This window comes from Capra hircus, chromosome 12 (genome assembly GCF_001704415.2).
Source record: "Capra hircus breed San Clemente chromosome 12, ASM170441v1, whole genome shotgun sequence".
In the NCBI taxonomy this organism is placed as follows: domain Eukaryota; kingdom Metazoa; phylum Chordata; class Mammalia; order Artiodactyla; family Bovidae; genus Capra; species Capra hircus.
In genome coordinates, this window is record NC_030819.1 from 2612514 (window position 1) to 2638167 (window position 25654).

Consider the following 25654-nt stretch of genomic DNA (forward strand, 5'->3'; position numbering starts at 1 on the left):
TTTGAGGGGCCAGGCACTGTGGGCCATCCCACCATTTCTGCATCACATGGTGGACAGTGTGGAAAGAAAAGTTTATTAAACCGCTTATGAAAAGAGATCTGACCACGGCCTCAATAAACTGCTTGAAACTAGGATCACCAAGTCCTCTAGCAAAGAAGGCCACTGGAACTTTGGGTGTTCATATGGACTGGATGGGAGAAGATGAGTGAGGAAAAAGCAAAGGAATCCGAAAGGTCTCCCTCACCCGTGCGGCTGCAGGGAGATGGGAGGAGAGAAGGGGGAATAAGAGCGGGACCAGGGGCCCAGCCCCGCGTGGAGGGCGGGGGGCGTTTCCCACAGCCCAGCGGAGATGCCGGCAGAGGGGCTGCGAGGAGCGGCCGTGGAGGGAGTGGGCCCGCGGAGTCAGGAAGTCCAGCTCTTCAGTCACAAAGAAAACAGGGTCTCTAGGCGTCATGCTCCTTTTCCTTCTCTAGACTGGCCCTGCGCGTCCTCTGCGCCTAGATTATCCCTCCGGTGCCGCGGTGCCTAGACCGAGCTCCCCGCTTTCCCGCCGGGTCCCAGGCCTCTCGCGCCGGGATGCTCCAGGACCTCCTGTCCTGTATCCTCCGCCAGCTCTTCCCCGGATCCCAGCCTGGCGCCCGCGCGCGGCCCGGGATGCCCCGTCCAGCTCCTGCGCTCACTCCCTTCCCACCATCCGATGGCTGAGAAACTCCTCTCTTTCGTCATCAAATGCCTTGAATTGAAACGCTCTGTACTGCGTTCCCCAAGCCCTTTCCATGAGTGCGCTCCCTGTGAAGTGACTTCTAACTACGTGCACGAGCATCCCCTGCTCCAGGCGCGGGTCTCCGCCGCCTCCTCCTCCAGGCCCCCACCCTTTGGGGAGCTGTGGCATGCCCTCCCGGGACCCCTCCCGGTTTCTCCTCCCAGCAGCGCTGATGCTGAGAAAGTGGATGGTTCCAGCTTCACGGCCTGTGAGCGTGAAAAGGCTGATGACACAGTTCAGGTCAGTTGCTCAGTCGTGTCCGACTCTTTGTGACCCCATGAACCCAGCACGCCAGGCCTCCCTGTCCATCACCAACTCCCAGAGCTCATTCAAACTCATGTCCATTGAGTTGGTGATGCCATCCAACCATCTCATCCTCTGTCATCCCCTTCTCCTCCCGCCTTCAATCTTTCCCAGCATCAGGGTCTTTTCCAATGACTCAGTTCTTCGCATCAGGTGGCCAAAGTATTGGAGTTTCAGCTCCAGCATCAGTCCTTCCATTGAACACCCAGGACTGATCTCCTTTAGGATTGACTGGGTGGATCTCCTTGCAGTCTAAGGGACTCCCAAGAGTCTTCTCCAACACCACAGTTCAAAAGCATCAATTCTTTGGCACTCAGCTTTCTTTATAGTCCAACTCTCACATCCATACATGACTACTGGAAAAAAACATACTTTTGATTAGACAGGCCTTTGTTGGCAAAGTAATGTTTCTGAAACAGGACACTTAGACTAAAATGAAATAGCAGATTCCACATCAGGGTGGCTGTACTGCCCAGAAAACATTTCCTTCTGTTGAAAAAGAAAAAAGTACTTAAGCTCCTTTGGAGCCTCTGGTGGCTCTCTGGAGATGCGCAGGACCGAAAGACAAGCCGTTCCTTAAAGAAGGCCTGTCAGATGCTGAAGGTATCACTCAGCAACTCCCCCAGTGCCCTCTCCCTGTCATTTCCCAAGTCTCCCCCTTTAATAAAAATTGCCTGTTATACAGAGTGAAGTCAGAAAGAGAAAAACAAACATTGTAAGTTAACCCACAGATACGAAATCTAGAAAAATGGTCCTAACGACCCTATCTCAGGGCAGGGGTAGAGACCCAGACACAGGGAACGGGCGTGTGACCCCGCGGTGGGGAGGGGGCAGGACAGACGGACACAGCAGCCCTGACCGTGGACACCTCCAGCGAGCGGGCAGGCGCCGCGGGCCAGGGAGGCCAGCCCCCCGCTCAGCAAGGGCCCAGGCAGAAGGCAGCGGGGGACCTCAGGAGGGAGGGAGACGACTGTGACCAATCCCCACTGCTGTCGGGCAGACACCATCACGGCACTGTAGAGCAATTATTCTCCAATTAGGGAATTAACAAATGAGTCATAACCTTAAAATAAAGAAAAAGTTGGTAGAGGTGGCAATGCACACACAGGGTTGGTCACCCACCTTTTCTCCTGGGTGTCTGTTTGGGTGAAATGAATATTCTAGCCCTCGGCCTGGGACATCTCCAGGCCAAAGTGATTAAAAGTAAGGAGAACTGACCCCGTGGCCTGACTCCTGACACTTCATTTTCACTTCTGCTGAGGACGAAATGAAATCCCCTGGGTTAAGTTATTGTGGGTTTTCCCTGCTCTTTCAAGAAACCATGCTATTGTTCTCTGACTATGAAAAAAAAAAAAAAAACCCTGCTGTTGGTCTGAATGTAACTGTTTGGAAGCAGGGTTTGATTTTACGGTATTTAAAAGTCTATTCTCAAACGTTGACTCAGGCTAGCTCACTGCGTTTCCAAGCAGGCGCCGGTATCTAGGGTAGCATGAACGGAAAATGGACCAACAGGAGGGGCTCAGCAGAGCGCAGCCGGCCTGTGGTGCACAGCTAATACCCGCGAACACGAAAGTGAAGAAGCGTTTGGCTCTGCAGACCCAGCGCCTCCAGGGACCCCAGTCCAGAAGCGGGCGCTCTGGCTTCTGAGATCTCGTGTGAGAAATGGTCCCGGTTCCTCATCTACAAGACAGAGTTAATACTAACACCTCCAATCACAAGGTGGCTGCGCAAATTAGATGAAAGGGAACAAAATGAAAAAATCACAGACTGAAAGGAAATCTTTACAATACACACAGCGGATAAAGGAGCTATAGAAGAAATAGACAAAGAACTCTTAAAACTCAGCAATAAGGAAAATATGTTGAAAAATGGGCAAAAGAAAAAAGATCTGAATATACACTCGGCAAAGAAGATCTACAGATGGCAAATAAGCCTGAAAACGTGCTCACCACCCATGTCAGGAGGGAACTTCGAGTTAAAACCACAAGGAGGGAGGGCTTCCCTGGTGGCCCAGTGGTTAGAACCCCCCCCCCCAACTTCCACAGCAAGGGTCGCATCACTGCTCAGGAAACTAAGATCCCACATACCTTGAGGCACAGCCAAAACAAAAACAAAGAAACAAACAAAAAACAAGATTCTGCATGCCGTGGCAAAAAAAAAAAAAAAAGATAATGTATATAAATCAGCTTTGTGCAGTTACATATATATATATAAACCATTATATAGCATTAATATAATGATTTTTAAAATTAAACAGATGTAATCACTTCATGGGAAATAGATGGGGAAACAGTGGAAACAGTGTTAGACTTTATTTTGGGGGGCTCCAAAATCACTGCAGATGGTGATTGCAGCCATGAAATTAAAAGACGCTTACTCCTTGGAAGGAAACTTATGACCGACTTAGATAGCATATTCAAAAGCAGAGACATTACTTTGCCGACTAAGGTCCGTCTAATCAAGGCTATGGTTTTTCCTGTGGTCATGTATGGATGTGAGAGTTGGACTGTGAAGAAGGCTGAGCGCTGAAGAATTGATGCTTTTGAACTGTGGTGTTGGAGAAGACTCTTGAGAGTCCCTTCAACTGGAAGGAGATCCAACCAGTTATTCCTAAAGGAAATCAAGCCTGGATATTCACTGGAAGGACTGATGCTGAAGCTCTAATACTTTGGCCACCTGATGCAAAGAGTCGACTCACTGGGAAAGACTCTGATGCTGGGAAAGATTGAAGGCAGGAGCAGAAGGAGATGACAGAGGACGAGATGGTTGGATGGCATCACCCACTCAACAGACATGAGTCTGAGCAAGCTCCGGGAGATGGTGAAGGACAGGAAAGCCTGGCGTGCTGCATTCCGTGGGGTCCCAGAGTCAAACACAACTGAGCTGCTGAACAGCAATTAGTTGTTTTAGTGTTCCCTCTGGTGGTTGTGCACGGGTATGACATCTCTATGAAGCAAAGGTAAGGCTGTGTTTCCAAAGGAATGAGAAATATGAATTTCAAATTAATTCCTTGAGAGTTTGGCAATTACTACCTGGCCAGGTGACTACGTATCTCTGATCTGATGTGATGAGAAGGATGCTTCACTTCGGTGTTCCTCCCCCAAAATCATAACTCCATCCAAAGCATGGGACAAGTATCAGACAAATCCAAACAGAGGATCATCCTACAGAACACCTGCCTAGAACTCCTCGGAACAGTAGGACCAGGAAAACAAGGGCAGTCCGAGATACGGGCACAGCCCAGAGGAGGCGAAAGAGACGTGGCAACTGCATGCAATGAGGTGCCCTGGCTGGTGTCCAGGAAGGAAAAGAACAGCCCTGGAAAGATCAATAAAACTGCAATAAAGTGTTCAGCACAGTTCAGTTGCTCAGTCATGTCCGACTCTTTGCGGCCCCATGGACTGCAGCCCGCCAGGCTCCTCTGTCCATGGGATTCTCTAGGCAAGAATACTGGAGTGGGTTGCCGTTTCCTTCTCCAGGGCATCTGCTTGATCCAAGGATCGAACCTGGGTTCCCTGTGTTATAGGCAGATTCTCACTGTCTGAGCCACAGAGGAAGCCCTAAGGAAGACAAGCTGCCCTCTCTGGGGTACGTTTCGCCTCTTTAAAAATTGAAAAGCTTTCTTTCTTCCCCCCTGCCTCCCTCCACTCCCTCCTCTCCCTCTTTGTCCTTTTTTTCATGTTTTTCCCTCTTGTACAGAAATGTTTAGTTTCTTGACCTTTCCTTACTTGCCCGTTTCCACATTTCTGTCAGGTGACCTTGGGAGACAGGGGCTCTTCCACCTGTTGTGCAAAAGACTCAGTCAGAGGGGCAACGGGGAAGGTCAGGAGGAAGCCAGAGACAGCCTCAGACAGAGGCTTTTTAAGACAATGACATCCTTCTCCTGGCGGCCTGGGCACGGCGGAGCAGGGCCGTCCCTGTGCTTGGGGTCATGCATGGCCCAGGCCAGCCCGTGGAGCCCTCCCCTCCCCACAGAAGAGAACCCAGAATGGAGAAGGTGATCTCATAGAAGCCGGGAGATCTTGGACCCCCTCTAACCCTGATGGACCTGTGAAAGTGAGTCAGATTCGCACACATTTACAAATCGATTTAGAAAAGTGATTGAGCCCATGGATCATCTGGAGTAAGCTCTATACATAATCCTAGCACTGGCCAGGGAGATAACACCGGGCCAAAGAGAGCCCCAGGGTCTGCAGCAAAGCAGATGGCACCTGCCTGGCTGACGTCGGCCAAAAAATTACACTAGCCTCAGCAATTGTAGTCTTGGATAGCCTGATTATCTGTGATTTTCTGGAAATTGTTTATGATTCAGGAACTGTTTTGGAAGTACTAACTGAAGCAGGGCACACAATCTATGTCATAACAATGCGTTCCCATAACACTGACAGATATACTCTGGGCTTCCCTGGTGGCTCAGACGGTAAAGAATCTGCCTGCAATGCAGGAGACCCTGGTTCAGTCCTGGGTCAGGAAGATCTGCTGGAGAAAGCAATGGTTACCCACTCCAGTGTTCTTGCCTGGAGTATTCCATGGACAGGGGACCCTGGCGAGCTCCAGTCTATGGGGTGGCAAAGAGTTGAACAGGACTGAGTGGCTAACACTTTGGGGCTTCCCTGGTGGCTCAGGAGGTAAAGAATCCGCCTACAATGACGTATATACGGTGCTGCATGTGAAATCGAGCTGTGGGGACCTGCTGTATAGCACAGGCAGCTCAGCTTGTTGATGACCTAGACGGCTGGAAAGAAGGCTAAAGAGGGAGGCGCTACATGCACGTATGTAGCTGATTCACGTTTTTGTACAGTAGAAACTATACCACAGTTGCTTATACTGCAGTTGGAGTATAAGCAATTATACTCCAACTTAAAAAATAAAAACAACAACAAAACACAATTGCAGTCCTATGTGCAGATCCAGCAGGAATGGGTACACAGGGGTCCTCAAAATGTTTTCAGAGACCATTCACAGTTCAGAGAATATTCACAGAAACATAACTCATGATAGCCTCAAATGGGAAATAGCCCAAAGGTCTTTCGATAGTAAAACAGACAAATATGTTGTGATATAATTGCAAAATGAAATTCTACTCAGCCAAGAAGGAGAATGATCTGTCTCTGCAGGAAACAGCATGGAAGGGTTTCACAAAGTGGTGAACAGATGTTCAAAAGCTTCCACGCTGCAAGGTGCCATCTCTATAAAGTCCAAATGGCAAAACTCTACCTCAGGGACAGAAGTCCGAATGGTGATCTCTGAAAGTCGGAGAGGAGGTGACAGACTTTGGGGTGCTGGCGAGATTGGGGTGCTGAGATTGGGGAGGTGATGTCAGGAGGGGCTCCCCTTTGTGAAAACATATCACCAGGCTGTGCCCTTACGATTCTTCATTATAATCCCTCTCTGAGGCTGCTAAAGAAAACAGCTGTATCTCTGAAAGGAGTGTAAATGTCCTGTTTCATGTCTTGAGTCTGGAAGTTTATATTAGAAAACAACTCAAAAATGAGGAAGCAACATGGCAGCCAAGCCAAACACGCCCAGGCTCTCTGGTGGTCTCCTAGAGAAGGAGCATCTTCAGAGTAATGTCTCCTGTCCTGGTTCAGGATTCAAAGGGCAACAGGATTCTTGAAGTTCATCTCTCGACAGGTTGTGCCCTTAACAAAGCACCCTGGGAGGACCTTCTCTGCAGAACCTAGAGGATGGAGGGGTTCCTCCAGGTGTCAGTGAGGGCTGCACCATGATTTCCTCAGGATGTTCCGCTCAGCCATTCAGGGCCCACACTTTCCTTGGGCTCCAAAATCATTGTGGACGGTGAATGCGGCCATAAATGCTGCATTCATGAATGCAAACATTAAAAGATGCTTGCTCCTTGGAAGAAAAGCTATGACAAACCTGATAGCGTATTTAAAGCAGAGACATCACTTTGCCAACAAAGGTCTGTCTAGTCAAAGCTATGGTTTTCCCAGTGGTCATGTATGGATGTGAGTGTTGGACCGTAAAGAAGGCTGAGCGCTGAAGAACTGATGCTTTTGAACTGTGGTGTTGGAGAAGACTCTTGAGAGTCCCTTGGACTGCAAGGAGATCCAACCAGTCCATCCTAAAGAAAATCAGTCCTGAATATTCATTGGAAGGTATGATGCTGAAGGTGAAGCTCCAATACTTTGGTCACCTGATACAAAGAGCCAACTCATTGGAAAAGATCTTTCCCTGATTTTAGGAAAGATTGAAGGCAGGAGGAGAAGGGGATGACAGAAGATGAGATGGTTAGATAGCATCACCAACTCAATGGACATGAGTTTGAGCAAATTCCAGGAGATAGGGAAGGACAGGGAAGCCTGGCATGCTGCCGTCCACGGGGTCGCAAAGAGTCGGACATGACTGAGCGACTGAACAACTGGGTGGCTATTTAGCATCACAAGTCTTGATTTTGGATTTAAGACAGAAGAGTATCTGGCCTGGGCCCATATACTTGAGTCTTAGAAATTTTCTTGGTAGGAAATCCCAGGATAACATCTTTTCCTGCTAAAATTAATTGTAGGAAAAAGAGAGAAGGGTGAACCTGGGCGGGAGCACTGACTGTCGCAGTGAATTTCCCACACAGACCTCTGTATCTGCCTAACCTTTCTTTGGATTTATTTTTTACTGAAGTATAGTTGATTTACACATGTTGGGTTAATTTCCACTGTACAGCAAAGTGTCTCCGTTATACATCTATGTATTCTTTTTCATACTCTTTTCCATGATGGTTTATCACAGGATATTGAACACAGTTCCCTGAGCTGTACGGAAGGACCCTGTGGCTCATCCATCCTGTATATCCTAGTTTGCATCTGCTAATCCCAGTTTCCACCCCATCACTCTCCCATCACCCTCCCCCTTGGCAACCAAAAGTCTATTCTCTGCGTCCCTGATTCTGCTTATGTTTCATGGATCGGCTCATTCGTGTCATATTTAAGATTCCACATAGGAGTAATGTCATATGGTATTTGTCTTCTTTTTCTGATTTAATTCTACTTCCTGATGGCTACATAAGCTTTAATTCAACAAATGTCTGATTTTCCTCACAATTTCACTTACAAGGAAGATGAGTCACACTTTAATGGACTTAAAATGTGACTTCAAAAGTGGAAAGTAAAGTAAAATTTAAAAGTATTTTATGTGGCTGAATTCCACATCCGCTGACAAAATATGCTAAGTCATCTAAAAAGCAAAATGCTGCAAGCTGTAGATTGCAAGAGCTTACAGCCCAAGCCTATCATTATAGTATTATCTTTATTTTACCTGTCCGTGCTTCAGTTAAGTTGCTTTAGTTGTGTCTGACTCTGCAACCCTATGAGCTGTAGCCTACCAGGCTCCTCTGTCCATGGGGTTCTCCAGGCAAGAATACGGAGTGGGTTACCATGCCCTCCTCCAGGGGATCTTCCCCACCCAGGGATCAAGTCTGCATTTCTTACATTTCCTGCATCAGCAAGAGGGTCCTTTACCATTAGCTCCACCTGGGAAACCCTTATTTAACCCAAGTCCTAAGAAATATTCAATGTATAACTTCATATGTATAGTATTGAAGTAAATAAATTCTTGTTGAAATAAAAAGACATATTTATGACTTCAGATACTTTACGTCACACACTAACACACATACACACACTACTTTATAATGTTTTATCATTTACACACATTTTTTATCATTTTAGTCTTTTTTAATTGAAGTATAATTGATTTACAATATTGTGCTAATTTCTATACAGCAGAGTGACTCAATTGTACACATATATACATTTTTTTTCCATACTCTTTTCCATTATGGTTTATCGCAAGATATTGAATATCATTCACTTTGTGCACCTAATTTTTATGACAACATTCAGTGTTACAGAGAGAAACCAAAAGATGGATGGTGTAAGACAAACAATTCAAACACGAGTCAGAGGCACTGGCGTGTTTTATTCGGTGATCCAGCTAGCAGCAACACTAAGAATATCTCTTAACTTCCTTCCAGTATCCAAACTTCTACCCCACCTATCACTTCTTTTTTCATTATAATATTGTAAAACAAATAAATTGCAGACCGTGTTTTATTTTAACCCAAAAGCTGAAACTACAGGAATCAGAATGTTGAACAAAGTTTAATTTTAGGCACAAAATACAAACAAGTTTGTTTTGGAAAAATACCTTTAAAAATATTTTAATGTAGACTGGGGAACACTCGTGTAGACGAGGGCCTATTTTTCCATCTGTTTAAACAATGAAGTAAACGGTGTAAACTGATGACATTTAAAAAAGTGAAATAAATGATGTTATAAAAGATAAGTAGTATGATATTCTCAAAAACAGTTCTTTATAAAATGAAAATCAGGACAATGTCTTTTGGCATGTGATAATGGGGTTGCAAAGAGTCAGACACAGCTTAGTGACTGAACAATAGCAACAACCACAAAAGTCTTTAGAACAAGCACATGGCATACACCCTACTCAGGATGCCAGGAGCTTTAATTAATCCTCAACTTCTGAAAAGCTATTAACATGAGTATTTTTTAAAGGCTGGGATATGTGAACTACAATAGCAGCAGTTTAAAACAGAAGAATAGGAAATAAAGGGAAACGATATTACATTACTACAAATGTGTTTATTAACTTCTACGGCAGATTTTATTTTTATGCAAAAACAATGATGGTTACTTTTTTCAATGAAGGCTTATATGCATGAGTTGAAATTATATTAAAAGTTTCCGAAGTAACTGAAATTAGCTGCAAAAAATACTCTGAAGTGTACACTCATGAGAGAATGGTTTCCCTTCTGTGAAATATGTCACAGAGTATTCCAGCGGGTAATACATAGTATTAGAGCTAAAACTGCACACTTGAAATAAACCTAAAAGACTTAAATAGTACCAGTATCCTATTTTGAGTCCAATTATCTAATACAATATTTAAATTTAAACTTTTAGTTACTTTTTCATGTATAGAATGCACGATTTCTCTACCTTTTTTTTTTCTTCCATTTCCTCAGTATTAATAGAAGAAAGCGAAAGGGTTTTTAAGATAAAAAGAGGATAAATCCTGAGATTTCCCCCCAAATGTCACAGGCTCTGTTGCACAGTAAACAGTGGAATATCATTCTGGAAGACACGACTACCACCCCTTTGAATCTTGTGCTTCTTCCAAGGCGGGAAGCACTAAGTTGTCCACCGTGGCATTATAGTGTAAGTCTTTCTAATTCCATTTTCCGTAAATAGGCTCTAGTTCTCGTAATTCACATGACACCCTTTGGCTGTGGTTGTCTGTTAAATTTCCTGTTTTGGTCGAGTTGCAGCAAACCAAAACAAATAGCTCCCAGAAAAGGCTATGGTAACTATTTTGTTTTTCCCTTTCGGTTATTTCCAGTTAAGTGCTTTCTCTTTAGAAGCACAGAGAAGGGAAGAAAAGAGCCACACACAAGGTGTGCGCAGATCACAGAAGCTTCAGGGCTCCGAAAAACGTGCCGTCTCCATCTCGCGATATCTTAGCGTCCTCCCGGGGTATTGCCAGTTGGAGTTCGTCTCCTTCCTCCAGCTTCGCGATGCCTGCAAGGGAATGATTGGCGACAACTTGAAGCCGTTGTGCAGGTAGAGAAGAGGGGAGGGCAGAACATCAAAGCAGACGACTTGGTTTCGGGAAAAAAAAATTTCACATAGGCATTCATTTTCCACATTACACCAGTGGGTTTCTAGACCAGTTATTATTCTATTTGCCTAACAATTTAAAAAGAAAATAGTAAAAGAAGTGCGCAGAAGGAGTTAGACAAACGAATGTGTGGGGTTGGCCAACGTGTTCACTTGGGCTTTTCTGCAAGATGTTATGGAGAAGCCCAAGGGAGCTTTATGTCAGCCCAGTATCACCTACTGTTGATAAAACGGAGAATCCAAATAACCAAAAGTCTAACTATTAGGAAAAAAGTTTAGTAAATCATAGCACATCCCTAGATGGAATATTATAAAGTTAAGAGTGGCTTTGCTTCACTTGACATGGGAAACTTTAAAAAATAATGTTAAATAAAAATACAAAAATACGCGCGCACACACACACCCTGCATAGCCCTAAATACACTTCCAAATGGGCATATAATGTGTGAGTTATTAGAAAGTAAAAAGCAAAACACGACTTACTAACAAAACACATCTGCTAACAGAGTCTTTCCCTAGAATCCAGACTATGGAATTAGGAGTCATTCGGAGTGCTTTTTATAGTCCTTTATATTTTGTGTTTCCTTAAATGATCATAACCTGTCTTTATAATCAAAAGTAAGAAGCTAATTAGCTTCTCAGAACTGATTAATCTGCATGTGCCTAATTTACAATAAGGTAGCCTGTGATTCAGGAATACAAAATGCAGCTCAGGAACTACACTCAGTGTATCAGGTCATGCCTGACCCTATTTTAAAGGAAAAAAATGAAGAAAAAAATAAAGAGGGGTGGGGGGCAGAGAAGAAAACCAAAGAACAAAGAAACAACATATTGACACAACTAAATTGTCAGTACCTTCAACTAATAATTTTAAAAGCAGTCGCACTGTTTCCTGAGCAAGCCATGAAAATATATTTACAGAAGCCCGTTTATCTTAACCTCAATTCCACTGTCAAGCCCCAAACACCTGGGTTTCCTCCAACTATAGCCAGTGAGTGTTTATTCACTGAACGTTTCAGGTATACCAGACAGCTTCACAGACAGGTTAGGGCAGTGATCAGAATGACCAAGGGGTCTGTCTTCCAGGATCTTGTGTTTTGATAACAGACCAAGACAGACAGAAACAAACAGTAGCAGAAGAACTCAGATATTATTAAGGGTGACGTGCACTCTTTCAGGATCGCCCATGGCATTGGATGATTACATTAGGTAGTAAAAAAAAAAAAGATTAAAGTGATTTGTTGAATGATCAGTCATTATCATAGATACTCAAGATAATCTAATAATTTGACAAAGGCTATAGTTCACAGATCATTCGGTAACAGTAATTCTCAAAGTCAGTGTGAACTAACTACTTTTCAAAGTAGGTCCTACTTAAAATTTCAACACTGAGTTCCTGGCTATTTCAGTTCTTCCAGATGGTAGCAATTGCTAATTTGTTAATGACATAATGAATAAGAATCAGTTTCGTGTACAAGAGAGGTTCCTTGGTGTGATACTGGGCTCTTCAAATGGACCACTTTAATTTTTTTCAGATTATTATGGAAACACTTTATACACCGATGTGTAGCTTTTAATGATTGTAAAACAGAGTTTCTCTAGAACAGATAAAAACTGCAAACCTGAAGTTTCCTAGAGAACACTTTTTGTAAATGATACTAAGCTATCAGCACTGAGATATATCTTTAAGGTCAAGTTATTTAATCTTAAAAAATAAGGCTAGGAAGTAACCTTGAGGAGCTGATGATCAGAAAAATTTATAAAGGAGTGTGTTGTAAAGCTCTAAGTGCTAATTAATGTAAGTAAACGACAGGCTGAAGTGACCTCACAATTTATAGGTATTTTGCAACAAGAAATACTGGTTACCACAGGCTGCAGGATAACAGTTCTCTGTGAAAATTAGGGAATTCAAATCTAAGCAGACTTCCTCAGCACCCCGTCAAAGCTCTTTATGGCTGTGGGTCCAGAATGGCAAGCATCTGCATTATTATCCTTTCTGTCTTGATTCCTGGCGCACTTGTCAGTACGTGCCTTTGGAATATACAGCTTCAGAACACACAGCCAACCCCCACTCTGCGTTCCACACTGTCATTCACGCGGTCTGGAAAGGAAGACATTCCTTGGGGTCGTGAGTGGAGTTGTCAAAACCACCAGAGAGCAATAAATGTGTTTAAGGCAACTTTTTTTCCAAGTACTGGCCTTGATTAGTTTGAAATTACCCCCAAATAAAATGAAGGCTTTGATGGCAATTCGTTTGGCTGAGATGGTTGGATGGCATCACTGACTCAATGGACATGAGTTTGAGCGAACTCTGGGAGATCAGCGAAGGACAGGGGAACCTGGCGCGCTGCAGTCCACGGGTTCCAAAGAGTGAGACACAACTTAGCGGCTGAACAACAACAACTGAAGGCAATCACAGCCCAGACAGACCTGAAATGAAGGCAGCCTGCACGTCCTCGTTCCTCTCCGGTCCTCTGGCCCTGAGTTGAAAGGCAGGCTCACTCCTACCCTTTTGCATCCCACCCTCATCCATCTGGTGTCCACTGACCCCAGAAGAGAAACGGTACCCCTGGATCTGACATTCAAAACTGGCCAAAGGGCATTTCTTCCACAGGAGGGAGGTAAAGAAGAGGTGAGATTCCATGACTCCCACTCAGGGCACACTGGCTGATTTAAACCAAGTTCTGGAGTTAATCAGCCATGCAGCCCCAGACCATGTGTGCTCCGTCTCTGTGTCTCAGTCCCCACCTCCCTTTTTTAAGGAGGATTAAAGCAGGGAGCATGGATGGATGTGCCTGACACAGGTCATCACTTTCTTATGATGCAAGCACTCTTACCACAGCTCCAAGAAAACACAGCTTGTTCTAGAGTGGATCATTGTGAAGCTACTGCCCTTTCTAAACGTATATAAAAACGATAAACTTACTAATAACTAGTTAGCTAATAATTAAAATCTAAAGTAATGATTGCATCTGTCTCTATCAAAACAGACTAACTTATCATTTGAGACCATAAAAACCACACAGTATGTCTTTCTGTCTATGTATATAGAACTATTATTTACCAGCTGAGTAACAGGAATTATTGGGTAGTGTTTCAGGCATGTTTTGAATACATCGAAACAAAGTCACCAGACTCAGTTCGTCCCCAAAGACATGGACTTTTTTCCTCTGTATTAGGTGTCCCATGGCAAAGGTGTTATCGGTGTATAAAACCTGAGGAACAAACCAAAGAACTTTGTCAGAAGTCAGCACAAAACGGGGGCGTTGGACAGCGGCAGTGGGTTCAGGGTCAGACCTACCTGACCGTAGATAAAGAAGTAGCCTGTCTCTTTGACCAAAATTTTATTCTCTTTTTCTTCTAGGGCTCTTCCTCTTTTAAAGCTGAGAAGCCAAGGAACAAAGGTGTACGCTCCTACAAGGAAGAGAACGGTTTTTAAAGGAAAAGAAAAACCCTGAGAGACGCAGTTTTTCACCTCCATTTGAAACAGAGCAGGACTCTATGACCCCTGCCCCCGGACCATGTCCCCTGCCTGCCCTTTTTCCGTGGAAAACTTTCGTCAAAGAATAAGTTTAATCAGAGAAGTGAGAAATGCTGCAACAAAGGAGAACAGTCTAAGGAAACTAGATAGTAATAGTCATTAGCCATCGTCAAGGACTCTCAGCTCCTTCTCGAGGGCTACAGATCACGTTCTGAGCCACATCCTGTGAGCTGTCTTATGGATACTGAAACCCCAGGTGGAGGAGTTAACTAATGATGACCAGACCATACCCAGGACACGAGCTGCCCCAGTTCTGAGAATTGACCACAAAGAAATGAAACCAGTGCACCTGGGACTGAAGATTAACTGTACCTAAAACGACCAAGATGACGCTGGTCAGACGGCTGACGACCACCCTGGGGATGACTGTCAGAGATGCCCGTGCTGCTTCTGCACGTGGCCCCCTCCCCGCACCCCTGACTCTGTCTATGAAAGCTCTCACCCGCTGCTGACAAGCAGGGGGTGGGGGAGGAGTCGGCCTTTGGACAGTTGTCCACCACTCTCCCCCATAAGTTGCCAGCATCTGAAATGAGGCAAACTTTCCTTTCCAGCTGGCCTGGTTTTTGGCTTTTGAGCGGTGAGCAGCTGGACCCGACTCACATACCTTTTGATAGCATGCTTAGTTACTAACCTAAGTCTGAAACTTAGAGGAGAATTTCATCTTTTAAAAAGTGACCATCTTCGGGCGGTTTCTCAGCGTCATTTACATACTCACCCAGGCCAGCTATCAGATACAGGAAGTTGAAAGCAAGCGCTTCATATGTCATGTCTGGGGTTTTGATCCCTTCTGTATTTCAGCAACTTTCATAATAATGTCTAGTCTGGATGGGAGCGTTTGAGGCCAAAGAAAGGTCTCTGAATAACACACCGAAAGAGATTTTCAGTTTCTCTTTGAGTCTGTTGGGGAGGAGAAAAATTTTCCTCTACCCTTCTTTGGGGGGTGGGGGTAGAAAGGAGAGAGAAGGCAGCAGGGAGGGGCCTCTACAGCTCACCTTTCCTTTCCTCAGTTCCCACACAGGGGGCAGCCCAATCCCCCCAAATTTCTGTTGCCAGAGATGGTCTCCGAGAAACCCCTTCCTATGGTGCAAACCCTCCAGTGCCACCCTGGGTAACGACAGTCCACCAATAAAGATCTCCCTGGTTACACAGAACAGAGGTAACCTCATCATTGCCTGTTTTCATACGACATTATTTCGGGGAAAAGATTATAATGCTGTAGCTTCAAATTCTGTTTAGAGATCACGTGCCCACAGCATTCTTTAAGGTAGAGTTCTGAAAACGCGAGGAAGAATTAATATCAGGGTTGTTATTATTAAAAATTATAAATACAAGCTGATGACTGAAGGCAACTATTTTCACGTTTTATTTGACACTCTGAGCACAGAGGGCTTCTTGTCCACCTTCAAAACCATACACATCTTAGAGTCCAACTTCTCTGAGCTTGGGGACAGTTCATGATTGGTTCCCTGCTGTTTCCTCAGGGCCTTAAATGATGCCTAACCCCCAAAACAACTGCAGCAAATATGTCTTTAAATACATACTAATCATTGTACTGTGCGATTAGTCACTAGCATTCCATGTTTTAAAAGCCTCTTACCACCTGGTTACTGAATCTCTGGGAAATGAAACACTCTCCATCAGGGAGGTAATATGAACTCTTGACGTGAAACACGTATTTCTAAGTCTGCATGCTCATATTCTGACTAGACATGTTTACTGACTACAACATTTTTTTTACAGTACTTTACATTGATCCCCTATTTCTCTACACCATACTTATACCTATAAAGTTAGCCAGTTCTTACCAAATCTCACCATTATATTGTCAGAGGAAAAAGAAAAACAAGACCTTATTAGGCTTACATTCTTATTCTCTCTTTTATTTTTGGCACTTCATCTTATCTTGCTGGAAATATTCTTGTTAGAATCATCTACTTGTTTTTATGTACTGTGTATATTTCTCCCCCAACCCTGCCCACATACATGAGAGCACACGTGTGCACGCACACACACACACACACACACACACACCCACGCACGGATTACACTCCACCCAGGTGGCATGAGCGGTAAAGAATCCACTTGCAGGAGACACGAGCGATGCAGGTTTGATCCCTGGGTTGGGAAGATCCCTTGGTGTAGGCAATGGCAGCCCACTCCAGTATTCTTGATTGTAAGGTTCCACGGACAGAGGAGCCTGGCGGGCTACTGTCCACGGGCCATAAAGAGCCAGACACAGCTGAGCACGCATAGATCCGTGCTGCTGACGCTGAGGCTGAGGCGATGACCATCCCACAGTGACAGCCGGACACCCAGCGGCCAAGAGTGGAGCCAGGCACGCAGTGCGCACTCCATCAATTCGTGCTGCTAAGCGAATTTTAAATGTAAGAAAATACACTAAAAGATCAATTAAAAGGTAAAGTGATTATACACTTAGGCATTCGCGATATGTTTCTATGTATTAAAAATTACTTAGTGTTTTTTACATGCTGGTTAGACCATGGATAGGTAAAGGCTAACAAGAAAGCGTGCACCAAATGCCTGTTCTACAGAAAGCTTCTCTAAGCTAGTAGGAATCACTTCTTACAGTAGATATTTAAGGATGTGGAAAGGAAAGATTTCAATGACCCCAGATTCTTGCACCTCCTCTTCGTACATAGAAAAGCACTAAAATCATTGAACTGAGATGTCTGTTCTTTGTTTCATTGTGATTAGCAGTAATCTTTTGTTATCCCAGAAAAAAAAAATTACATAAATCCAGGCTTCTGCCTTACTTTGAAATAGTTTCTCAGAGCTGTCTGAGAGGCTGTTTCCTGGGGCTGGGCTATAGTGCTCAGTAAGAAACTGAATAAACTCAACCCACAGTTCTTTTATGGTGGGGTTTTATTTCAGTCAGTGAAGGTAAATACCAGGAGCATTAATGCTTAATTTTGTTTTCAACAGCTAAAATACTAAACTATTTTGGTATATAAAGTGAACTTCCCAGCTCCACTCAGCATTAAATATTTGATGTATTTAAATGTCTTTGAAAACAAATTACTGTGTACATTAACATGTGAATTAAATTAAAATGACAGTATTCAAATATAAAAATAATTCACATGTATTTCTGAAAATGCCTGCTTTTAAGAGAGTAGATCTTTCCTGTTCTAATATATGTGAAAGACTTGTAGATACATTTTAGAACAATACATTTTTATAGGAAAATCAGATCTACTTTGCTAATATTTGTTTTTTATTCTATTTTATGAATAGGAAACATCCTCCCAATTATTTATACTTCCAGTGTTACTTCCTTAAATAATTGACCGTAAATGCTCCAGAAAGCAGCTGTCAATCACAGCTATCACACTTGGCTACTTCTCTTGATTTTCTATTTTATTATCTTAAAATTCCTGGAAATAGTGTTAAAGGAGAAGATACTGATAATATTTTTGAAGACAGATTAAGTGAGCCAAGTCAAGGAATAGGGATTTAGTTTTTACTTGGACACACATGTCTGGCATTGAAATCCTCAGGCATTTGGCTTTGCAGCTGAGGCAGGACTAGGAAAATCCACAGAAACAAACCAGACCGGCAGAGCCAGGCAGGCTGAGCCGCCAGAAAGGCGATGGGAGGCCCAGCAGGGCTGTGCGCAGTGAAGAATGACACCGTCTGGGTTTTAGAAACACCGCTGAGGAGCTCCCCGGTGAGCAAAGAGCAAAGGGAACCAGCCCAGGTGAGAGATGACGGGGGTCTGTTCTAGGAAGGCGAAATGGAGATGAAGAGAAGCAGATCAGTTCAAATTACGTATATGAGGAATCATCAATAAAGTTTTGAGATGAACGCAGTGACTTCAAGGAAGCAGTCCAAGAATGACACCCAGGATTCTGGGTTGAACAACTAAAGAACCAGCATCCCTACTGGAATAGGGAATACAGGAGGAAGACCCGATGCAGGGGAAAGGCTCACGCTGAGATGTCACCAAGACACTCAGGAAGACAGAGGTGTAAGTAGGCTTGGATTTCAGCAAAGTCTGCCGGACTAGAGATCTACACCGAGGCCATCACACATGGCTGTTAAGTGACAACACAGGAGGATTTAAGACTGCAAAGAAACAAGAATGAAGATAAGGGGACTGTGTCAGAGGTCTGAAAAACATCCACCTTGAAGGAATTTTTTTTAAAGTTTAAAAAAGCAGTGTGTAAAAAAAGCAGGGAACACAGTTGGAGAAACAAACCAAGAAAAAGCACATGTTTTGGAAAGAAGGGAGGATTTCCCTGACGGCCCAGTGGTTAAGAATCCGCCTGTCAGTGCAGGGGACACGGATTCGATCCCTGGTCCAGGAAGATCCCACATGCTGCGGGGCAACCAGGCCCGTGTGCCACGACGACGGAGCCTGCACTCTGGACCCCGCGCTCTGAAACAAGAAGCCGCCACAGTGAAAAGGCTGCACGCTGCAACGGGAGGGCAGACCCCCCTCGCCACAGCTAGAGAAAGCCTGCACACGGCAGTGAAGACCCAGCACAGCCGAAACCGAAATCAACAATAATATCTTTTCAGTAAAACGAGGCTTATCAACTGTCGAATTCTACTGTGAGATTAAACCTCATCACTGCCTCTATGAAATAATTATGCTGAAAAACCGAAAGAGACTGCTGCTATCAACCTGACCGTGGGAATCGCCTCTCTCCTTTGTCACCTCCCGTAAGCCCTGTGCAAGAAATAGACTGATGTCTGTTGCCTGATGTAGAGTGATGTCTATATCCTCCAAAATAACTCCAAGGCAGGCTGGAAGCGACTGAGGTCACACCGAAGCTGAGCGCCAAAGTCAAGAGAAGAAGCCGAGAAAATGGTCAAGGGCTGGGAGGCAGCAAAGTTCACAAAGAGTCAGCAAGAAATCAACTCACGGAAGGTGACGAGTCTCTCATATACACGCAGGAATCTACAGGCAATACAGTGTCAGCTGTCAGCTAAGAGGATTTGGGAAATTAGGAGGGAAAAAAGCTCACTTAGATGAGCATAAAAGCTTTGGAAGGGAAACATAGACTCTGCACAAAGCAAAATGAAAGGGAAATAAAGAAAGTATGAGGAATTTGAGAAAAGTTGTAGAACAATAGGAAATAATTTAAAAAAAAAAAAAAAGGTCAAGAATTAACAGCACAGGAACCGCTCTCTGGTCCACTGGCTAAGACCCTGCCCCCGAGGCAGGGGGCCCAGGTTCAATCTCCAGTCAGGGAACTGGATCCCGCATGCCACAGCTGAGCCCGCAGGCTGCAACGAAGACAGAAGGCCCCACATGCCACAGTTAAGACCCGGCACAGTCAAAAAATAATTACCAGTGTATACATAATTAGAACCCCGAGAGACATAACTAAAGCAAGAAAAATTCAGGCAGAGCAACCACTTGGCGCAACTGCAGTTTTCAAAGGCCCATTATGTGTCAGGGAAAGTTGATTCAGAGGGGTGTCATTAATTTCTTATTACAGCTGTATCAAATTACCACACACAGTGGCTTAAAACAACACACATTTATCATCTCCCGTTTCAAACACCAGAAGTCTCACTGGGCAAAAGTCAGATTGCTGGCAGGTCCGTGTTCCTTCTGGCTGCTGGAATGTCTGGCCCCGGCTCCCCCAGCTCCTACAGTCGGCCTGCGCTCCTGGGCTCGTGGCCCCCATCCTCACAGGCGGCCGCCTCGTCACTCTGGGTTCTGCTCTCACTGCCACTTCCCCTCCTCTGACCCTGAACCCCTAGCCCCCTCGAGAAGGGCCTCTGTGTTTACCCTGGGGCCACCCGAGCCTAGAGCGTGCGGTTGGCGCAGGTCTGGGAGATTAGATGGGGATGTCTGTGTGCTGTCCTCAATCATGTCTGACTCTTTGTGACCCCAGGGACTGTAGCCCGCCAGGCTTCTCTGTCGTGAGTTTTCCCAGGCAAGAATATTGGAGTGGGTGGCCATTCCTTTCTCCAGGGCGTCTTCCTGACCCAGGGATTGAATCTGGGTCTCCTGCATTGGCAGGCGGATTCTTTACCACTAGTGCCACCTGGAAACACCCAAGTCATCCAGGATAATACGCCCAAATTCCTTATTTTAATCATATTTTCAAAGTCCCTTTGCCAGATAAAGTAATAAACTTACAGGTTTCGGGGATTATGGTGTGGACACATTTGAGGAAATATGTTTCTACCTACCATAATACTTGACGTTGAATATAAAACAAAATAAGTATTGCATTTTTAAGGCAAATAATTCTTTGTGTAACCCGGCAACGTGTGTGCTAAGTGACTTTGCTTCAGTCATGTCCAACTCTTTGCAACCCTATGGATTGTAACCCACCAGGCTCCTCTGTCCATGGGATTCTCCATGCTAGAATACTGGAGTGGGTTGCCATGCCCTCCTCCAGGGGATCTTCCCCACCCAGGGATCCAACCACCGTTTCTTGCGTCTCCCGCGTTGGCAGGCAGGTTCTTTACTACTAGAACCACCTGGGAAGCCCCAGTGAAGCAATATCTTGAGACAAATGACAAAGGAAAAACACAGCATACCACGATTTCCAGGGTGCAGTCAAGCAGTACTGCAGAAACCTCCACACACACTACCATTTATTTACACATTCCAGATTTACTGGAGTCACAACTCATCACACAGCAAAGGGTCCAGATAAGCCCCGGGACCCTCCAGGGAGGGTCAGCGTGGAGCTGCCGCCGCACCAGGAAGACCACGGCCCCGCGAAGTGCAAGCTTCACAGGGGAGGAGCAGCCACATCCTTTACGGTGACGAGCAGTATTTTTGGTTCTGGCCAAATGTATAAAACAAGACTTTCCCAAGTTATAATTTTTCATTGGTCTTTCGAATCTTCTTCTGGCTCTATCTGAATTCTTAGGAGACAATTTGCTACCTAATAAAAATTGCAAACATTGGACTTCGGAAAATGTCAAACGATAAGCAATAACAGAACTTCAAGTATTTTAGCATTGTGGTTGCACTTAAGATAAAGTCACAGTGAAAAATACAGATGCAAGATAGATTTTCCTTGCTCATTTGCTTGTTTTCTGTTTTCCCCTCATAGAAGGTAAATTCTGTGAAAATGAGGACTCACATATGCATTATTCGCTGCTAAGCCCCGGTGCCCACACTGTAACTGGAAATTGTATGTTTTTAACCAGCACATGTAAAATATAAAGTAATAACTTCACACTGAAGGTTTATCACAAAAATGTTATTTATTTGTACATATTATATACTTATTGATAAATAATTAATATAAATGTCTATATGTTGTTTTATCTTCATCCTATTAAAATATTCAATGACTTAATATAACAGGGAAATGAATATTTCTGAAGATGACCTTGAGGCATTATAGACGCCAAAATCATTTCTAAATTAAAACCTGACTTTGATTTAGTATTAATTTTGCTTTAGTGCACAGTGAAGTCGCTCAGTCGTGTCCGACTCTTTGAGACCCCGTGGACTATAGCCCACCAGGCTCCTCCATCGATGGGATTCTCCAGGCAAGAATACCTGGGAAGCCCCAATTTTGCTTTATCACATGCTAATTATTTAGAATTTCTTAGTATTAGTGTCCCAAAGGTAATTCTCTTTCTTAGGTTATTATAGGAGCCTAAATATTTATTCCCCGATTATTTTAAATGAATCTATTCTCTTAAATCTGATTATGAGAAGTTTTGAGGCAGATCATTGATTTGAAGTGGAGTGCAAATACAATTTTTGGGCATGAAATGTGCAGGTAACTGGACTGAACTGGATTCTCAGTGGAAAAGTCCCTGCGAATGCTTGATTACCTTTTCGTATAGTAGGCGTGTCACTGTCTGCAATCAACTGCAAGCAGTCTTGAGTGACTGAAAAGCAAAAACATATCATTTTAGTTACATGAATAGAAATAGTGAGGGAACAAAGACGACCAAGAGTACAAAGCTACAAGCCCACTCTTCCAATGGCCCCTAGTCAATCCTATCAATACTTTCTCACTGCCTACATGCTGTTCTTAAAATCCCTTTAGGAAATATGCCCACAGATTTCAATATAACTGGTACTTTAAATGCAATATGTATATACTTGAAATTCAAGTTTTAGAAAAACTCTCTGCTATTGAAATATAGTACTTTTTTTTTTTATTTTGCCAACACGTGAAGTCATGTCCGACTCTTTGTGACCCCATAGACTGTAGCCCACCAGGCTCCTCCATCCATGGAATTTTCTAGGCAAGAGTATTGGAGTGGGTGGCCATTTCCTTCTCCAGGGGATCTTCCCAACCCAGGGATCAAACCTGGGTCTCCCGCATTGCAGGCAGATGCTTTACCCTCTGAGCCACCAGGGAAGACCGTCTAACAGTTTAGCTGAGCTTCTTCTGAAACAAACACCTGAATAGAAAGAAGGCTGAGCTACTGCCATTTGTTGTCCAGTTCCCTCAAATGTGCGAGCCAAATGATCAGATTACTCTAAAATGATATTTTTAACCTAACATCAAATCATAACTGACTAGTACTGAAAATACCACTGTTAACATTACTGAAAATAAAAATAATTGCTAACATTTATTGAGCTAGTATAAATCCAGGCAACTTCACAAAAATCCTAAGAATTACATACTGGAAATCACATCTTGGAAAGTGTAAACAACTTGTCCAGTCCCCAGGGATAGACAGTGACGGGGCCTGAATTTAATCATGCCTGTTTCACTCTGGAGCCAAAGTCAGGCTTTTGGTAAAATGTTTGGGACTAGAAAGAGAAGGAGAGCTGCGACATCTTTTTAAGGTAAAATAGAAGACTTCTCTAGGCAGCTGCATTACCAGTAAAGCATCTGGGACACCTCCACTCACATCTGTTCACACTGCACACTGCATACAGAGTGTTCCAGAGTGCACCAAAGAATGTGCAGTATGAAAGGCACGCAGTCATATTCAACTCTTTGCGACTCCATGGACTATACAGCCCATGGAATTCTGCGGGCCAGAATACTGGAGTGCGTAGCCTTTCCCTTCTCCAGGGGATCTTCCCAACCCAGGGATCGAACCCAGGTCTCTCACATTGCAGGTGGATTCCTTACCAGCTGAGCCACCAGGGAAGCTCAAGAATACGGGAGTGGGGAGCCTATCCCTTCTCCAGTGAATCTTCCTAACACAGGAATCAAACTGGGGTCTCCTGCATTGCAGGAGATGCTTTACCAACTGAGCTATCAGGAAAGCCCAAAATAATATATAGCTATTCTATTAAATGAAGACAGTGCCTTCAGGTTAAAAGCAAAATAGGTACTCTGTCTGTGGAAAAAGAAAGCACAGCAGTATCTATGAAAAACATGGAATATGGAGCTGCTGCTGCTAAGTCACTTCAGTCGTGTCCGACTCTGTGCGACCCCAAAGATGGCAGCCCACCAGGCTCCCCTGTCCCTGGGATTTTCCAGGCAAGAACACTGGAGTGGGTTGCCATTTCCTTCTCTAATGCATGAAAGCGAAAAGTGAAAGTGAAGTCGCTCAGTTGTGTCCAACTCCTAGCGACCCCATGGACTGCAGCCTACCAGCCTCCTCCATCCATGGAATTTTCCAGGCAAGAGTACTGCTAAGTGTGCCTATTTTAAATTAAGAGAATATTAGTTTAGATTATTTTATACCACCCATCTTACTCAGAGCTGAAGTAATGCTTTGAAAACATGCTTCACAATGTATACATTTTAAGAGCCTAACACAGCGGAGAGCTCCCACTACAGAGCATTAGCGGAAACCATGGAATAACAGATGTGATAATCATGTGATATTCTGAAGCTACGCAAATGCACAGGCCTAAAAAGAACGCTGTTAAAGGCAGTGATCACATAAGAAAATCCACCGGAAAATGTTCTTTGGTAGTTAAAAGCAGAACTGTAATGTTAAAAACTGCAATCCTTTTTAACCATGAGCTATTTCTAACACATTTTTATATTAATCTGATGGTTTGGATAGGAGCAGAACACTTTGGCTACCTTGCGGCTCTTTTTTTTAAATTTCTTTTTATTGGAGTACAGTTGATATACAATGTTCTGTTAGTTTTGGGTGTACAGCAAAGTGAGTCATTATACACATGCTTCCCTGGTGGCTCAGATGGTCAAGAATCTGAGAGTCGATTCCTAGGCAGGTCAATAAGAAGTCGGGGGTCCCTGAGGAGGAGATAAGGGTCTGAAATTCTTAAGGAGGAGGAAATGACAGACTGTTGTTTTGGTTTTGTTTTTTTTTTCCTCTACATTTCTTAGTCTTAGTCACATAAAACATTTTTTTTTTTCTTTAAGCCCGGAACTGATGATTACACAACTCAGTTTAAACTCTGTACTAGGGATTATATAACAACAGTGTATCCTGGTTAAGGACAGTTTCTGCTTCCTGAAAACCTTCTGACTAATTCTGATATTTTAGAATGTATATTATGGGAGAGGGTCTGGTACGATCTTTCTATTGTTAAGTTCTAATCCTGTTACCTTAAAATGTAAATTGTGAGAGTGGGTCTGCTAAAATTTTTACAACCTTGATACATTTTTTGATTTATTGTAATAACTAATTCAAAAAGTACACAGCTCCCTTGCTAACACTAGTGAGGGGGGCGCTCTCCATCCCCCTTCGGATGTCTATGTCAGAAGCTTTCCCTCTCCCTTTTTATACTTTAATAAAATTCTGCTACACAAAATCTCTTGAGTGATTAAGCCTGGTCCCTGGTCCCAAAGCCAAATCTTCTTCGGAGATCACAAATCCAACATTGTTCACCGTAAGCTATCAAATCCGCCTGCAATGCTGGAGACCTGGGTTCAATCCTTGGGTCAGGAAGATCCTCTGGAGGAGGGCATGGCAACCCACTCCAGGATTCTTGCCTGGAAAATCCCATGGACAGAGAAGCCTGGCGGGCTGCAGTCCATGGAGTCACACAGAGTCAGACACGACTGAGCAACTAACACTTTCACTTTTCACTCTTTTTGAGATTCTCTTCCCATATAGGCCAGTACAGAGTATTGAATAGAGTTCGCTGTGCTATACAGTGGTCCTTATTAGCTATGTGTTTACATATGAACATGTCAGCACTCAGCTGTGTCCCAACTCTTGTGACCCCATGGACTGTAGCTCGCAAGGCTCCTCTGTCCTTGAAATTCTCCAGGCAAGAATACTGGAGTTGTAGCCATTCCCTTCTCCCAGGGGATCTTTGTGACCCAGAGATTGACCCCAGATCTCCTGCAGTGCAGGAGATTGCTTACCCTCTGAGCCACCAGAAAGAGAAAAGTGAAAGTGAAGTCACTCAGTCATGTCCGACCCTTTGCGACCCCATGGACTGTAGCCCACCAGGCTCCTCCGCCCATGGAGTTTTCCAGACAAGAGTACTGGAGTGGGTTGCCATTTCCTTCTCCAGGGGATCTTCCCAAGCCACCGGGAAGCCCCTTA

General features: G+C 44.1%; 1 protein-coding gene across 3 annotated transcripts in view; it reads right to left on the reverse strand.

Moving 5' to 3' along the window:
* TNFSF13B (tumor necrosis factor superfamily member 13b) overlaps positions 8733–25654 on the reverse strand; it is a 31261-nt gene continuing 14339 nt past the window's right edge. Inside the window, exons 3-6 of one of the 3 annotated variants that reach the window (XM_018056283.1) lie at positions 22043–22099; positions 14018–14130; positions 13781–13931; positions 8733–10617 (exon numbers count right to left, since the gene is read on the reverse strand). In XM_018056283.1, the coding sequence (XP_017911772.1) occupies positions 10505–10617; positions 13781–13931; positions 14018–14130; positions 22043–22099 (434 nt within the window). In that variant the 3' untranslated portion in view covers positions 8733–10504. 3 annotated transcript variants of the gene reach the window in all.